This window comes from Erithacus rubecula, assembly GCF_903797595.1.
Source record: "Erithacus rubecula genome assembly, chromosome: 1".
In the NCBI taxonomy this organism is placed as follows: Eukaryota; Metazoa; Chordata; class Aves; order Passeriformes; family Muscicapidae; genus Erithacus; species Erithacus rubecula.
The window spans coordinates 54,399,282-54,418,095 of record NC_136658.1 but is presented as its reverse complement, the minus strand read 5'-3'; the positions used below and the strand labels follow the sequence as shown (position 1 = coordinate 54,418,095).

Sequence of the window (18,814 nt, the reverse complement as noted above, 5' to 3'; positions counted from 1 at the left end):
TCTTGTAGTTCTACTGTAATGCTGCTGGCACACTACACTGTCATCTTCAATTTGGTTTGGAGTTTGGTTACAGCTAGAAACACATAGATCTCCAAATAGCAGCAATTTGTTTTTCTTGATGAATATGGGTTACATTCAGCAAGACAAGGTATATAAGGTTATGGAGGTACTGTGTGTCTAACAGACTGCCTTATTAGCTGTCCTTTCTTGATGAAGATGAAGGGTCATTCATCAAGGAGAAACAAAATTTTCCGTGCTGCTTTTGGGTAGCAGTTCTGGAATTTGCCTGTTGCTGGCAACATTAATAGGGTTCATCTGATAAAGTTAGATGATTTAAAGGTTAAACTTAGATTGCAAGTTAGGGTGATTTAAAACAAGCAAGGTCCTATAGAAACTAAAACCCAAGACTGACATTATTAAACACTGTGAGTAAAAAAAGTTGCTCAGTCTCATTCAGCATGAGGCTTTTTGTAATGTATGAATCATTCGCTGTTATTTAATTTTTTGGATGGGGAGTGGGGGGAGAAGGGAGTATCTTTAAATTAACATAGACATGCCCTAAGGAGTTACATCATGCTAGACTTTGATAATTTTTCAGATCGATCTCTTTTTCCTTTCCCAAATAATGTTCTAGGAACATTTACTGTCCTACGGGATCTTTAAAAAAAGACACAAACCCAATAAACTAAAGCAAAACAAACCCATATGGCTTAAGTTAAACCTTTTACAGAGGAAATATGTTCTGGTTTCAGAGCAACACTTGTCATCTAATACCCTTAGATTTTCTGGTGCATAAAATTGCAAGATAAATATATGAAAGTTTCAATCTCCTTTTTATTCTCAGTAGTCAGTTGCTTAGCTTTCAATTTCCAGTCTTATTTAGAAATACTCTTGGAAATTTGTGTGTCTATGCACAAGTGCAATTAGATTCCTTTTAGATAGAGATTCTTAAATGTGCATCTGGGACCAGATTCCTTTCTTTGGTTTAGTCACGACAGTGTAAAAGGATAAAATAAATTTATCTTGATTATAATACACAAGCCTACATGACTGCACAATATGCATGTAAGGAAAAGCTCCGTGCAATATGCACAAAGATATTAGATTGATTTGCAGAGTCTATTACATCCAATGTGATATTTCAGTAATACCAAACACTGATGGTTTTGGACACAGGAGATTTAATTAGTGTGAATGTTCTTTTTAGCTGACAGGATATAACAAATCATGAAGTACACAAACAGTGCTTAAAAAGTTTTATTATCCCTTCAAAATAATTTTATTTCCTCTGAAATTGCTTCAAAACTTTATAGTACCCTACCATAAAATACCATCAGGTTTTTATCCTTTTGGGGGAGAAATCTGTCTTTTTTAAAATCACTTTTTATAAAGTGGCTAAATTTGCTGTTTTATTCCATAATGTCCGTACGGAATTCATTGTAAAATGAATATTAACACAGAGGCAAAGAATACATAAGACTGAAGAAAACACAGGAATAAAAGAACAGGATTTAGTACAACACAACAATATTCAGTACCATATAATCAAGAGATTTTGTTTGTGTAGAGATTCAGAATATATGCAGTGTTATATCATAGATTTGCACATTAAACTTAAATGATGAAATTGTACCTCTCACATAAATATTTCATTCTCCTCATTTTTACTTTTTTTTTTAGTTCTATGTCAGATTAAATTATTACTAAGTTACCTAAATTACTTATTTTAAATCAGTAATTATAATTTCCTACCAGGCAAGGAATTACTGTGTTTACCAGATCATCTGGAACAGACTATATGAGCTAAAGTGCTTGTTTTTGCATTTTTTCCCTTCAGCAGATGCCATTACTCATCAATAATCACAGAAGATTTGATTATTACTTTCATTCTACACTAAGCTTCAGACTATATGAATTCCTTCTGCAAGTCGATTATAGTGAAATTAAATATATTGAAAGGAGTGGCAGTCAAGTATCTAGAAAGTTTTACAAGTATGGCATATGTTTGTAAACAGCCTTGCCCTAAAAATGTGACCTTCCGTGATTTTAGATTTATATTTATATATATTTTAACAATTAATTGAAGAAATTAATACAAAATAGCTAAATAGCTTCCTTATTTCTCAGTACATTTTGTGCAGAAATTCCAAAATTTTCCTAACCTGTGAGCCAAAATGAAAACTTAGAGGCTAGATTAATGCAACCAAGGCATGTTTTGAAATGTGTTGAAACTTCACAGTTAAAGCAAATGGTCATGGTCAAGGAAAATAACTAATTAAAAACCTGATAGCGTGTATGATATTTGGAATAGGTGTCTTCATAAGTATACTGATATGGTTGTGAGATGGGTGATTCAATTTTCACTCAGGACCAATATTTCTTAGGAAAGAACAAGAATCTGTGAGAGTTATAAAGTTCATAGCATACTCTGCATATCATCTTACATGAAGAAAAATACTAACTAAAAAGAAAGCCTCTAATTATTCAATTGGTCTTTTAATGGCTCCTAAAACAGATACTTTGAGTGACATGAGTGCAATGCCCCAGATCTCACTCACTGAGTCTCTTAAAAGGGTTTAGGGTTTTTTTTATGTACCCAAAGTCAAAAGCACTGAATATAGCAGAAAAAATATCAACAAGATATTTCTCAAGAGGTCAAAATAACAAAAATTTTACTGGTAAACTTCAGAAAATCAGGGAACTATGGAAAAGTTTAAAACAATATTCAATCAACAGAAAGCATTCCACAAAACATTGACCTAGCAAATTCTAAGTCTGTTTAGCTTATCAAATTCCAACCTATCTGATATTAAAATAGTCTAAATTTGAGAAGAAGGAATTAGATGAAAAAAGAGAAAGAGAGAGAGGAGAGAAAAGAACAAACACAGATACCACTCCTCCATTGGGGTTCTAGCTCATATAAAATATGAGAAACGGGGTCAAGACGTGCTTACTTTGTACTCTGCCTTAAATACACTTAGTTTTTCCTAAGCCCTTCCCAAGTGGGATTTCTGGTCTGGTGGATACTTACCTAGGATAACAGCTCCAGGGGAAGTTGTGCAGTGTTGCCTCCAGTGTGCCAGGAATTGTGGCTGCCAGGGGGCTGGAATACAGACCCAAAGGGATAGGGTGTGTCTAGCAGGGCATTTTCTCACCAGAGCAGGATTTGCCCCTTTCTCCTACACACTGGCTCCTGAAATGTTTCAAGCCAGCATTCCTTCCAGTATCTTACAATAAAACACAAAAATGCCTATCTAGGAAATTCCTTCTTTGGGATCAAAGACCAAGTTAACAGAAATTAAGGCATATAGGAAAGCAAGTCAAGTTGCTTGGATAGCCTGCTGATCACGTTCACTTTTCATTACAGGTGTATCCATTTCTTTGGATGAGTAAACAATATGTTGGATAGTTATAAACTACATAGTTTACTTAATTTTAGAGACAAAGATAGTTTTTTTTGTTTGTGAAGTCCAAATTGATTAGAGATTCTCTGTGGGATCTTTCAAATGAATTTTGATTGCCTTAAAGAAGAAATTGTGTATTTACTACTGTAGAGAATCTACTTATCATATTAGGTACTAGTTACAGGATATTTCTCCTGATGAGTAATCTATCTAGTAAACTAGCACATTTCAATACAATTTAGAACATTTGAAAACAAATTGACGGGAAACTGCTTAAAAAGCTTCTTTAAATTTGGTCTGGTTACAGAGAGTAATAACTTTGGTGATAGTAACATAAGACTACAGCTTGTAAACTCCAGCAAAGATTTCCAAAGGATTTTATCAGTGTATTGGAAAGAGCTGTGACTCTTCCCAGTAAGGGAAAATCTTTGGAGTGCATGCAAGTATTTTGGAGTTGTTCTTAATGGTAGCAGGCTACAGGGGTGACCCCTGTGGGAAGCTGCCAGAAGTGTCTTCTGTATCTGATGGAGTAAAGGCCAGCTGGCTCCAAAACAGAGCCACTGCCTGCCCTTATTCTGAGCCATAAGCCTTTTGCTATATTTTGTCTCCTCTGTCTAATTGAGAAAGTCAGGGTCAATGCAACTCAGCGTCCTATATATTGAAACAGCTGTTAAAATTCAATCTGTAAAAGTTAACTTAGTAGATTCTCTGTGTTGACTTTTGCAACTTTAAAAAATTCACATGTAGATTTGTTTTGGAATATTTTCTCTATTGAGAAGAAAATAGGCTTTGAGATGGGACATTAATTTAATCACATATTTTCCTTAGTAGATATGCCAGGAAATCTGTAATCTTGAAGTACATTTGTTCTTTCCTCTTTTCTTTATTATCTAGAGACTAATTTCTTTTCATTCTATTTCTACTCTCGTGCTAATTCCCTTGTGTTGCTATTTATTTGTTATTCAACACAACTGTGAACAGTCTGATGCTGAAAAGACTCTCTCTTACAATGTGTTTTTGCTCATAATGGTGTATCCAGACGGGAAAGTGTTCTGGAATTTTCACGTCCCTTTTTTCTTTTTTAAGAGCAAGCATTCGAAGGTAACTGAAATATAGCTTCCACTTTCATAAGGAAAACTGACAATTTTGAGTCCACTTTGACAATATATCCAATATATTTTTTACTTCATAAATGTTTTCTTTTCTTTACAGAATATTTTTATCTGCATTGCCATTTGGCATCCCTCAGTGAATTTTATTTTTCACTTTACCTCCATGGAAATTCAGACTTAATTCTATTTTACCTGGAAAAAAAATTGAGGTAGAGATTTTACTTGAAGGGCAAACTGAAAACAGAGAGGTATTAGAGACAAAAGGGTTTTGCAAATCATGAACAGCAGCAGAAATGCTTGATCCATCTCTACGTCTTCACTGGGATTTTCCTTTCCTATATTTATTTTCCCTCAGTAACAGTTTCTTTTCACATAATTCGGACATCCCAGTGATAGAGTGTCACAAAATATTTGGGGAAAGAAAAAGAAATAAAGGGAAGGAAATAAGTCAGACCTTCAGATAATGCAAATCAGTGTGATGCAATCCATTTCATCATAAGTCTGTTGTTTTAAGAAATTACTCCAGCACACACCCCCTTCACCCTGAGAAAAGCATTTGTTAACCAGTCTCAAAGAAAGAAAATGGGTGAAATGACAAATACAGGATTTTTTGTTCATAAGAATAGTTTTGTACTTTGAGCTTAGACAAGAATATTAGAACAGTTATATATTTTGATGTGGAACAATTTAGCTCTAATTACAATAACCAATCACACTACTGAAGCAGTATGTATCCAGTATGTACCAGAGTAATGACTATGTTGCTTTGAGGTCAATATTTTATATGTGGCAGATTATAAAAACTAAAATTAAACACATGAATTTGTCTCAGTGAGACAAAGAGTTGATTATTAAATCAAGAAAAATATGTTTTAAATTTATGCAGCATTAAATAATAAAAAAAAAAACAAACACCCCAAGAGAATATACCTTTTCCAGGGATTGCCTCTGAGAATTAAAAAAAAACCCAACAAAATCTAAAATCTGTAAAAGATCTGAAGTTAGAAATTTCACCTGCAAACCTACAGTGAAGTATACTATTCAAATGAATGCTAGAACAAAAACTTAAACTTCTGAAAACACTGTACAAAAATGATCAGTCTCCCTCTAGCTCATTAATTCTTGTCCAATTCAAGTATTTTCAGCAACCCTCACTTCCTCTTCGCAGATGTCTCTTGAATATTTGTGTTCTTGTCTTTCAAATTGCTCTTCCATGGATTATGGAGCCTAGAACAATTGTGTTTCCTAGATTTGCCTGTCTTTATCTTCTGCACTTCTCTCCTTAATAGTTTTTAGAGTCTAGCATAGAGAAGATCTCAAATTTCCAAGACTGAACCTGACTTGAGATATGAGCTAAAAGCAAAGCAAGCCAAAATCCTCCTTCCCCTACCTATCAAAGCATTTACTTTGATTAAGCCCTTCAAGCATATGCTTCCTCCTACTTTTCCTATCAGATTTGTTTGGTTTTGTGTAGATGATTGTTTCTTCCTAGCTATAATACCCTATTCTCTCCTTAAATTTGAACCCTACTTATTTTTGTTTAATTGTCTCAATGCACTTGTCTTTTATTGTGTTTGCCTATATACTTACAAGTATAAAGATGGTTGAAAGTCCAATACCTAAATGTCTGCATAACAAATAGACATGTTTGAGAGGTCATCCATAAGTGAACTTTTGCCTCTGGGATGAGAAATTCATGCCTTTAATCTTATATGTGAGGATTTTATAGATAACTAAAATTTAATCTCTTGTGGATACTAAGAGATACTATGCAGCTGTCACTATATTAGAGTCAGAAAGCTGGAAAAGTCTCCTCAGTTCATAGTATTAATATTCAGGAGTCTGAATATAGTAGACAGGCAGCACATTTCTGAAAGTATTGCTTTCTGACAGATAAGAATGTTGATTTTCCTAAAAATTAACTTTAGACACTTAACCTTACACATCCTTATGACTGCTTTTTGCATATCAGTTTGAATATCAGATGTTGGGTCATGTTCTTCCCTCATACTGAGAAGACATATTTATTATTCTTATTGTATTAAGATGGTTGATCAAGAGAGTTTTTCAGTTATGAGAAGTGCCCACTAGCTCCATCTGCAGAATATTCCATTCACACATTCTGAACTTCAGCAATCCTCTCAACTGCTTTTCTCATCTGCAGAAGTTTCTATTTCTATTTACAGTCTGTTATTTTACCATGACTTTGAATGTTGCAAACAGAGAGAAGCTCCACATACCTTTCCCCTTACCGGAAATTCCTCAGGAAAACAACTCCCACACCAGCCTTGTTTTGTTTTGCTTATCTGCAATGGGTTGTACATTTACATCATAAATTCATACCAGTGTGTAGATAAAGGCTTAAGGTTTTATTACCTACTCCTTATCAGTGGAAATGAAACTATAAGAACTCCATGAAGATTTCTTTCTATAGATATCTTCCCAACTCTGCAGTTTTCCTTCTAAAACCACAATTCTTACAGTTGCTCTTTCCAAATATCTTCAATTGTTTTTTTTTTTAAACTACTAACTTCAAAATTATTTTGGCCTAGGTGTTCTCTGCCAGTATGGGATTTTTCTGGAATAATTTTTTAACACCTCTAACAGAACAAGAAGCAAGAAGTAAGAAATTTAGTAGCCTGTTTTTACCCATTTTCCAGGTAATGGATAGATGTGTGTGGCTGACTTAGAGACTAAGTCTGTGAAGGTGCAGCATGTGGCTGCCTGGGGCCATCAGAGGTTCCCTAAGGCAGGGACTGGCAGCCAGGACCTGTTTCACTGACCCAGCTGGGGAAAACTGGGAGAGGATCAGACCTGCACACTGGACATTTCTCTAGGGACAGGGCAAGGCTGAGGGCATTACCCTGTAGGTAAGGGCCTGGTATGACACTGCTGAGGCTAGAACTCAGTCCCAGCAGTACAGCTCCTTTTGGGAGGAAAGGGAGGCAGACCCTACCAAGTCCCCCTTCTTCAGAATAATTTTCCCCAAAGCTGTGATCTGTGCTCTTTCCCAGCTGGACCTGAGCCCAGGCCAGCAAATTCCCAGGAGTGATGAGATGTATGCAAGGTCATTGCAACAGCTTTTAGGTCCTCAAAACTTTACTCAAATGCCAAAATTTAGAGATCTATGTCTGAGATACATTTTAACGTTCCCACAGACATCAATGGTGAGATGGTCCAATCAGTCAGGGAAGCTGGGAGACGAGAATCAGCCCTTAATTGTAACAGTATTTTCTGGTGTGCTAAAGGTATCTGAAACATTCACACAGGTCTGGGATACAAATTCACACAAAACTGGGAGTGAGGTGAGCTAACTCTTTGGTGTAAGGAGTTGAAGACTGGAAATAATAAAATTATTTAAATTTTCCAAGTTGGTTGCATGTGCCAGTGTTTAGGCAGCTCAGTTATAGAATTGAAAGCTGTATAGACATCCAAATACAAGAGTAAATCAAAGTTAGCTAGGTAACATCTGCTGAGTCTTGGAGACCTACATTTTTATACTGAATTTTAGGAATCTTAAGCTGAATCCTTTCTCAGCAGTATGAAGAAATGTTCTAATTGATTGTTTTCTGATTTCATAATTCTACATCTGATTATACATAACTGTTTTCCAAGTCTGCATTTTATTATACATTCACATAGTAAAGTGTTATTATGTAAAATGACATTAAATTAAAACAAGAGTGGCATTATTGGTATCAGATTAAGAAAGTAGAAAATTATTTTTGAACCATGTAAGGATGCTGGAAATTTCTTAAGAAAATTCTATGAAGACTCTTAGGCTGAATCTGCTCCTAGTGGACTTACCACATTTCAAGCTGGGGACTTTTTTCTTTTTCTTTTTTTTTTTTTTTTATTCTTTGCTTTATATCAATTTTGAAACCAGGAAAAATAAAGAAGGAACTAGGGAAAACCTCTCCAAAATTATTTAGAGCAATTAAGAAGAGTGATGACTGACTATATAAGATAATGTACAATAACAATTCCCAGTGGTTGTTTCTTCATTAATTAAACTGAAAACATGGCCTTGAGCACATTTTATCAAAGTAGATGATATAAGGAGATTGATATTTAACAGCAGAAGTCTACCTGCTCTTGTACTCAGGCATATGTTCATGGTTTTTACAGGTCTTTTCTTTTCTTTTTTTTTTTTTTTTTTTTGAGTGACAGCAAGTTTTTTTATTTAAAAATGAGCGTATGTTTCTATATAAGTAATTTATCTTGTTTCTCTGTTTTCAAAGCATTTTGTAATAGAGTCAAACAATTGCAAATATAATAATCAATAAACAGTGCTTATCATTTAACTGCAAAAATATAATGAGGTAAATAATTGGTTCTTTTATAACTTTTCTTTCATTGCAGTGATAAATTTAATCAAAAATACATGTCTACTATGAACTATTCCAGTTAATAAAATGAGGTTAGGGAGTAAACAAATAGTTGGTTTTTTTTCTTGTCTGCACCATGCATATAAAAATTCAAAGACTGGAGGTGACTGATACAGTTTGTTTTCCATATAGAAAGAAAAAAAAAATGTTTCTATCTATGGGCTTTTTTTCCTTGTAAATCCTGAGAAAAATTGGTTTTCTGTAAGTAAGAGTATACATATATGCTTAATCTTTATTATTAACAGGCTAGTAATTTAAACTATTATGTTGTCCACATGAAATGCTTTTATTCATTAAAAATCCAAATTTGCAAAACACTAGATAGCAGGCTGTAAACATTACAGAGTAGAAATTATTTCTAAATATTCTTTGTCTTTATATCTTAAATGTCCTCATAATTTATCCTATGCATATCCAGAGACAGGGATGTATGCTGTATGAATTGTGAAATAAAATTATTTCATTATGCGAGATTTGCCCCTTTCATGAACTGAATGAAATTCATCCAAACTCTCCAGTTCCATTTGAAAAACATCATTGATAGTAAATGAATATACATACTCATCAGTATTAACAACATTATTGTTTTCTTTAGGTAAAATATCAGGCATTGTATATAGTCTATATGCTATATAACTTCTCTCCACAATAATAATTAATGCATCAGTGGAAGGGTCATCTGATCTCCTAATATGACAGGAGATTAAAGGCATTACTAGAGAACTAGATAATTAATTGGAATTGGCTTGTATCTCATACAAAGCTATAGATAAGCCAGAAACAAGTTTAAAAAAAAAAAACAAAACCAAAACTGCAAGAACCCCTTTCGCCCTTTGAACAATGTAAAAGACACTGTTTTTTCAGAACCAAAATAATTTCCAGTGCATGGTGGTGAATAATTAATTCAATACATGGATTCAATTTTAAGTATATAGCTGATATAGCTGAAGTCACCCCTCAGGACTTCTACATATCACTGGAAATTGCATCACTTTTCATGGGCACCTGATGTGAATTACAGAATGAGCAGCCCCCTGATGCACTATAAGCCAGCAGGGAAGTGTAGGAAGAGGTTGTATTGCTTCTTTAATTCTGTTAGTTTGCTTTGATTTTTATTAACTCTTTCTTTCCCTCTTCCTTCTGAAATGATTCTCCAAACCTGGGAAGTTTACTGAGGTTTAAAATCATCCATGTTTAATGAAATCTTATCAGTTACTGAATTTTAGCTATTTTACAGCTTCCCCTGTAGTGTGCTGGGGGTAAAATATGTCAAGCCTTGTGTCAACAAGGCTTGTATCCAAAGTAAATCTCATAGCCTTACAAAAAAGGGTGATGAAAATGGTCTGATTTCAAATGTGTGTGTTCATGCATGCCATTTGTACCTGCACATATTTTCTCTTGACTCTCAAAGAACAATACCAAAACTCCTAATATTGTTCACATTTATTCTAGGTAGCGTCTTACAGTAACATTACTTAATAGTTTGGAATTTTGTACAGTTCCTCCTAGTTAATGAAGAATGATTTACAAAACTAATTAGACTATGTTGTTATAAAACAGACTACTAACTTTTATGTAAATGATTCAGTAATGTTTGCACTTCCTGCCAACACTTTTGTAGAGTGTTGCTACACATGATGCAAGCTTCTAAGAAAGTGAAACTTCTGTTAAATTATTGACAGAAGAGTTTCCATAAACCTGAATTACATCTCAAGTATAATTTGAATAAGTAAAATTAAAGGGTGCAATATAGGACACAAAAAAATAAACTCAGTTCAGACCTCAGACCTTTTTGTACGTTTTCAGTTCTAAATTCATATTACACATGGAGCAAGAACCATTAAAATCTTGACATTTACTGCTGATGGTAGTTAAACTTCACATGGTATTTGCAGTACTCCCCACTCAAGCTTAGGGGGACTGCAAATGCCTCACTAATGGCAAATACCATAGTTTGATAAATGTCAAGACTTTAATGGTTCACTGTAATAATTATGGGATAGATCCTGATAACCCAGACTAAAATGGGCAGCATCTTTCTCCATGAAAAATCTCACTGACTTTAGCAGGACGGTTGGTGATTATGTTTGATAGAAGAGTGAACTCATTTTTGTAAATTTTGCAAGTTTAAAGCCTAACAGCAGTCTCTATTATGTTCTTCAGCTTTTTTTGTAAACCTGTTTCCAAAACAGAAAGCTCCACTAAAGGTTAGTCCAAGGTGATGCCTACTTGATGAAGTATAGAAAGATATGTAAATGCATGAAATACATTAATACAGCACTGAGCTTAGTTGCCACCTGGGGTTAAAATACAAAATGGGGTCAGTTGTCCCTGCTGTATCCCCTCACAATCTGTTGCCAATTCCCAGTCTACTTGTTCCAAAGCAGCATGAGAAACAAAGAAGGCCTGGGCACTTTTCAAGCACTGTTTAGCAATAGCTAAAACACTGCTGTGTTATTAACATTGCTTGCTCACAAATCCAAAAGACAGCTCATGCAGGTTACTATAAGTAAAATTATCCCAACAACTCCCAATTCTGGAACCAGTAATAATATGTTTAGGTTATGCTACTTTTCAATACATTAAATTCCCCAGGTATATTTTGCCCTCAGTAGTAATTGGTAATTAATTTTCCCATTTCCTTTTAAATCTACAAGTTTTCTCTTTCATGGTGTTTCCATCTTCTCCCAGTTCCTTCTAGAGAGAGGGGAAGTGAGTAAGTGGCTGTGTGGGAACTTTGCTGCCAGCCAGGGCCAAATCACCACAACTAGTTTTCTAGCCTTTTCCTAGTTTATGCTTGTTCCCAGTAGAGCATGAATGAGAAACTTAAGTAAGGCAAAGAAAAGAGTGTTGAATTCTAGTCATTCCACCTGCACCCATAGATTCTTGGGGTGGGATTTAAAGCGACTCTCTTAGATTCTTATTCTGAAATCTTGTAATGAAGCATACTTTAGTCATTTGAATTTGAAAACCTTTTTTTTTTTTTTTTTTTTTTTTCATTTTATTGTTTCTACTTCATTTACAATGCAACTATGCTGGAAGATAAGTGTCTGATGTATTTTTAGGCTGCCTTTATAGGTAAAATTTGCTAAATATTCAGGCCTTGCAGGTCTTTAGCTATTGTTAAGTGCTATGTAAATTGGAAATTTTTCATTGTCTAACAAGAAAGCTAAACTCTCACCAGCTTAAGAATATTGACAACTTCCTTGCTAGACTTCTGCATCTATAATTTCTGTTTTTATTGAAGATGAAAGCTTACAGTGTAACACTCTAAGGTAAATTCTTTTGTGTAATGTTTTTGCTAGTGTAATTCCCTCAAACAAAGAGATCATGGCACTCTCTGCAGCTGTGCAGATCTGTAAGTAGAAATGATCTTACAACTCCAAGCTTGACAACTGAAAGAATAACCTGAGAGTGAAAACTTACTATTTCAGCTCTTCTTACAACTTTGTCTATCTTATCTCTTGCATGAAAATACGACAAAACATCCTTTCATTATAGAAGCATGCAGTGTGCTATTCAGCAAATACAATGAAATGAAGTACAAGATGTACTAATGCAAAATAATGGTTGACATTTAGCACACACAGAAGTCAGTAAAGTCAATGCTATGCTCCCCAAAGAAACCAAATCTCATCTTCCTTGCATAAGCCTATTCTTTAATATATGTGCACAAACTGGCTGAATTATGGTTTCCATGGGAATAGTATCTCTGGATATACACATTTGTCATTTCTCTGTGTAGAGCACTCATTAAGAAATTGCCTTTATCGATAGCCTCTGTTTCTTAGGCCCCAGCAAAACATTTATAAAAAGTGGCATGAATATGGTGAACATAGAGATGAGTAATAGCTTATTTTTAAATTTTCTGAGAGTGCTAGTCCAAACTTCTCCCTCTGATCTCAACTTTTAATCATTTTGTTTAGTTGTGGCCTCTGCGGATGGTTCTTATCAGACTAGGAGATTTTACTGCTCACATATTTAAATACATTGCTAGATGTATATCACTCAAACAGTATATATATATGTATATCCCTCAGCAAGATAGACAAGCAGAATTATTTAGAGGTTTCAGAAATTTTGAAATTCAAACTGTGCTGCTAAAAATGCTTGAATATGGTTTAAAAAACACAAAAGATCAGAAACTTTCAAAGACTTTGATTTTACAGATTGAAGAGGACATGCGTTAACTATTTGATTGAAATATACTAAGTAACAAAGCATAGGATGCTATTTTCTCATCAGAAGGAACATGTAAGAGTGCACTTTCTGCAATCACAAGCAATTGTACTTTCATGTTTGTGCAATACAGCAATGACACATTCAATCATTGTTCATGACAAAATTTCATAATTAATACCTTTGCTTCAAGATGTTTTGTTGTTGGGTTTTTTATAAGGAGGTAGTTTTTTCAGTGTGTCATCAAAAGACTGAAAATTATTTTTTGTTCATGCTTAGGATTTTTTATAATATTTATCTATTTTTTAATAAAAATTATTTTCAAGACAGCCATGTATGATGTGCCTCAAAATATCCATAGAGTCTATTAAAAACAAAATTTTCTTACTGTGTTGCTGTCTGCATTAATGTAAAACGGCTATGAATATTCTAACATGGGTTTTTCTACTTCTTTCCAGTATTGAGTTCTATTTTAGAAATCGGTGTGTGAGTAGTAATGAGAATGAAGTTTTATGTTTCACTCTCATCTATTCATATTATCTGATGCAGTAATGAATGTGATGTACTTATTAAAAGCATTATGTGTAATGCTTTCTGTGCACAACTCAGAAAAAACTGTTGTGGATTATCCTCTTTGAATGTGCATCCAGATATTTGCTTTAAATTTTGATTACATAATTATTATTTCAAATAAATTTACCTCATTTCAATGAAAGATTTGTAAAACCTCAGGAAACTGTACTGCTACTGAGGTTGCCTACAGGTAATTTTGTTTTTTCTTAGAATTCTGGTTCTGGACCATCTTTAATTTTTGTTTTGAGTCAAGAAAAACAATATGTTCAAGACAGAAAAAAGGATTCTTAATTTGGACAACCTAAAATTAATGTATTTTCCAATTTTATTTGAAAAACCTGAGTGCCCTGTCAAAGGACTGTTAACAAAAGAATCAAAATCTCAGAGATTTATGTCAAAACCCAAAACTGCAGTCTCTTTCTTGTGTATCATGATCATACCTTGGACAGGAGTGTGGAGATATGCAATGCTTTTTTACTTGTCTGCTTCTCTAAGGTGTTTCATACTGATACTAATTGATATAACAATATTTTAATTTTTTCTCTTGTTTTACTTAAAATCTCTCCAAAAGTGTTGTTATTGTCCTTGAAAAAATAAGAAAAATTATGTTAGGCTAGATCTGATTAATTTTATATATGCTATACACATATATAGGCTTGATTTACTCAGATAAGTATTCTAAGGTATTAGTAAGATAATAATCTCCGAAGATGACTAATGAATTATTTTTTTCCTTGGGAAAGAAATGCAGTATGGATAAGATGATAAATGTAGTACATTGATTTTTTTTTTCCAGAAAGATTGATGTGTATTTGCCAGAAATGGAAACAGAGGATGACCTGGTACTAACTGCAAACATAATCTATTCAGATATCGTTGTTTATTTTGATGGAATGTATACAGACTTCCCAGTCTGTTTCAATACAGGATTTAGTTATAGGAAACATGGCATATTTGGTTTGAGGAGGTAAATATTAATGTTGATGTTCAATGTAATGTTCAATAACAAAGTGAAGCAGTGTCAGTGAAGATGGCTTTTGATGATTGTTTAAACCTGCATTCTATCTGAAAATAGAAATATAAGTCTAATAAGTTAGACATAAAATGTAATGTTTACAGGCAGGTTTGACAAGTGTGCTTTTTCAAAGATGTTTTAAAAATTTATGAATCATCTTATGTTCCTCTGCTCACAAAATCCTTGATGCAGATCCATTTTGTTTAGAATGCTTCTTTTGAATTTAGCAAGAGAAAAAGTTATTTCCATCTAGTTTAATGTTTACCTGGCAGAAGCAACTCTCACAGTCAGGGCTATTACAAAGATGTTCAGAGGACTCAATGTGTAACTACCTCTACTTAACCTGTTGGACAAGAACAATTATCTCTAAACTTCTATGGAAAAGAGAAATAATCGGTCAGAGCACAAAGACGTGGATAGCAGATTGCAGCTACTGCCTGATATGAGCCTACACCACAAAGTATAGAATCAAAAATACTTGAATGAGGACAAGACGTGTCAGAACACTGTAGAGAAGAGGCATTCTAGTTTAATTTTCTTCGTATTTCTGGTACAAGAGAGAGAAGAAGTGAGAAAGAGAGAGAGAGAGAAAGCAAGAGAGAGAGAAAGAGAGAGAAAGAGAGAGAAAAAGAGAGAGAGAAAAAGAGAAAAAAGAGAGAGAGAAAAAGAGAGAAAGAAAGAAAAAGAAAGAAAGAAAGAAAGAAAGAAAGAAAGAAAGAAAGAAAGAAAGAAAGAAAGAAAGAAAGAAAGAAAGAAAGAAAGAAAGAAAGAAAGAAAGAAAGAAAATACAATTAAATGGAATTTAATTAAATACAATAGATACAATACAATTAAAACTGATAAAATCCCCTATTTTAAATAGTTCCCTGAATTACAGGAATAGTACTTGTTCTATTCCTCTCTTCTAGGGTTGCTGGAATTTTCAAGACTGCATCTTAAGTACAATGAATTCTGAAATGCCATTTTCAGGATATAAAATATAAAATGTTAGTCCTCTTCCCGTCTTGTAAGAAAGAAAATAGTCAGCTTAGCAACAAAGATAGCTAAACTTCATTGTTGTCACTGCCAGAGCTAAAAAGAAAATCATACCAGAAGTGAGACTGAAACATCAGATCTGCAACTAAAGATGGCTAGAGGAGCTGGAACACAGGATGGACAGAGTCAAGGGGAATAAAATGGGTATTTATTGAGAGGTCTTCAAAGGCCACACCCTGGCAGTACCCGGGTCACAGTCGTGACCCCTGCCTGGATGGAAGCAAAAGAGGGCGTGGTCATGAGATCTCACATTTTTATTGTTTTTAGTCCATTTGCATGCAGGAATTAACTGTCCAATTAATAGCATCAAATCATGAATTTTCATCCTCCTTGCTTGCTTGCCTGCTCTCCTCTTTTCACATTGTTTATGCTTATGGCCTGAAGTTTGAAGAAGTTGTCCTTGAGCCTTGAGCTGGAATAAGAATATTTTGTCTTCACCACCCAAGCACAACAGAAAAGCACACCCAAGCAGAACAGAAAAACTTAAAATTTAAGGCATCAGTAGTACACGTTTCCAGAGCTGTGATCTGAATATGGCACCACATGCAGCAACACCTGCACCAGTCTGAGGGTAGAGATATAGAGTGAGATACATCATCTGATAGCAAAGCCTGAGGGTTCAATAGAAGACATTAAAAATAGGAAAGTAGATTCCACTCAATATTCACATACATAGATAATTTATGTACATACAAATAATATGATTTTTTCCTCATTTTCTCCAACCAGCCACTATCAAATCCTTCAGTACCTTCTAAAGACCTGGAAAGCATTTAGAAAACAATAATGTTAGGATTGCAACCTAGACCAGCTTAACTCAAAAGGAACAGCTAGTCTTATATCCTTTGCTTGTTTCTGGAATTCTTACAGTGATTCCATGTCCTAAAACAGATGAAAGAGGTACATTTTATTTAGAACCACCTACAGTTGCAGCAAAAGAACAATCATAAATCAATATCTTACCTTGAAATTCTTCACATCATTTTTTTCCATTTATGGAGGGGAAACTGTGTGTGACACCAGGGCATATCATCTGAAGCCTGTTGTAGCATAACATTGTCTTATAAATAAACCCATATAGTATAATACAGAATTTTACCAATATCATATTCAGAATAAGGTTGCTTATTGTGGAATAGTAAAGTGCTTAAGGTGCAAAAGGTGTGTGTCTTATTGTTTGTGTAGCTGAGCAGACATAAATACCTTAATAACATAATTGCATAACTAAATATTCTGATATGGGCAGCTCTGGCAATTTTATGCAAGTTGTTAGTCATGGAAAATGCCTTTTTATAATAATCTAATGAAACGATGGAAGCCATCCTGGAAAATCAACATAAATGTTATTTGCTCTTGCACAATTGCATGCATAATTTATGGAGATGGCAGACAGGTTGACAGCAAGCTGATTCTTAGACAAATCTATTCCTCACAACTCCAGCTAATCAAGTTACTCTTTGGCTGTGGTGAATGGAATGTTAGTGGTTGTAATCCCTAAACCTATCAAGAAACCAAAGTTAGTTGAAAAATTGTCTGTCCAACACATGAAGCATCATCCAAATTTTATCTGAATACTAAAAATGTGAAATGGTTCCCCTTAATATCATGTAACAAAGGCATAGTCTTTCTTTTCCTCCTTTTGGTGGAAAATACCTTTAATTTTTCCATATTTATCCAACTATTTGTCTCTTCATCCTTCATTTTGTCTTTCACAGGAGAAATAGGCCTTAAAAATATCAATAGAAGTCTCAGGATCTTTCTTACTTAAATAACAAAAAATCAGAGATTTTTCAGAGTTTTGGAGAAATAAAAAAGTATCCTCAATGCTTTTCTGAGTGAATGAACTGGCTATAATCTGTCAGTATTATTACAGCAAAAGTATTAGAGATTTATTTGGCTATGCGGCTAAACAGAAAAGGTCATCATATACATCTTGTCTGAGTGAGAATGAACAATTATGAAAACACATATAGAACTTGGAATGTTATCTAATAATCCAGATGCAAAACTTGAATCACCAGTACCATATCTGAGCTATGTCGTAAATCATGGTTAAAAATCAAATTTTTGAAACTAGTTTGAATATTTATTTAAAAGTTTGGCAACTTTTTAAAAGGGAAATATGGCTTAGAACACCACACAGAATGTCTTACTTGAAATTTATTCTAATACCATCTTTTAAGATATGTATGTCCATGCTCATATACGTTTCAGATATATTGTCATTCTTTTATATTATCATATTTTTCAAATTAAGTGTGTATGTAAATATTTAACTGGTTGTATTTCATCAGAATTGACTGTTTATCACTTCTTGTACTATGAGAAAGTCAGATTAGAGGATATCTGGGGTAAAATAGCAATCAATAGGAACTTTTTATCTTGGCTTTGGGGTGCTGAGAAAAACATTGGGAATTCTGAGAAGTTGGTGAACAGTTGTGTAGGAGATTTTTCTCTGGCAAATCATGAGGGACTAGATGATTGAATTATAATTGCAAAAGAAGTATCGGCTGTTAGCTTCTAATCTGTGAACAGAAAAACAATCTTGAAGAGAATCCAATCTGTTATTGTATTATAGGTCTTCAAGAATTTGACAAATGTCTTGATGAATAAAATATAGAATCACAATGTGGGAGATTTAGATTTGCTATTTCATTTTGGTAGATATAGATCCATATATCTCATGGAAATGTCCTAAGCTCCAGACCAAATGTATGTAATACACTGAAAGATGTTTCTTCACCAGTTGTACTGTTCCTGGATAACTGTGCATGCAAGATTGTAAAAGTCCTAAAGGCAGAGGGAGGTGGTACAGACAGGCCTAAATGTAGTCTCTGAACCCTGAACTCTTTTCTCTTTCTGTCTTACATATTCATTACCTAGAAACAGAAAAAACAAACAAACAAAACCATAAAGGAAAATAAAAAAATCCAAAGTTTGCTTCCTCTGGAAAAACTACTCTTTCTCTCTCTAGTCAAACTTATTTTTTGTTTTTCTTCTTTATTAAAGAGAAACAAATTCAGGCTGTGAGATGCTATTATTCCTACATTTCCTGCAGAAATGCACGTGGTGAGGGTGCATTTGGTCTCAGTTTGTGTATCATTGGTC

The 18,814-nt window shown here is 34.0% G+C and overlaps 1 protein-coding gene across 5 annotated transcripts in view; it reads left to right on the top strand.

Moving 5' to 3' along the window:
• The window catches only part of LOC306810017 (uncharacterized protein), a 110,060-nt gene that overhangs the window by 84,886 nt on the left and 6,360 nt on the right, over positions 1-18,814 (top strand). For 2 of the 5 annotated variants that reach the window (XR_013776354.1, XR_013776355.1), the window contains 2 exons: positions 7,069-7,138; positions 14,453-14,985. Coding sequence is in view for 1 of the 5 variants with exons in the window: in XM_079322044.1 (XP_079178170.1) it covers positions 7,084-7,176; positions 12,210-12,262; positions 14,453-14,623 (317 nt within the window). In the remaining 4 variants the exon portion in view is untranslated. Of the gene's footprint in view, positions 1-7,068; positions 7,177-12,209; positions 12,263-13,866; positions 13,964-14,452; positions 14,986-18,814 lie in introns of those variants that run through there. The other 3 variants (XR_013776356.1, XM_079322044.1, XR_013776353.1) reach the window with 3 other exon arrangements.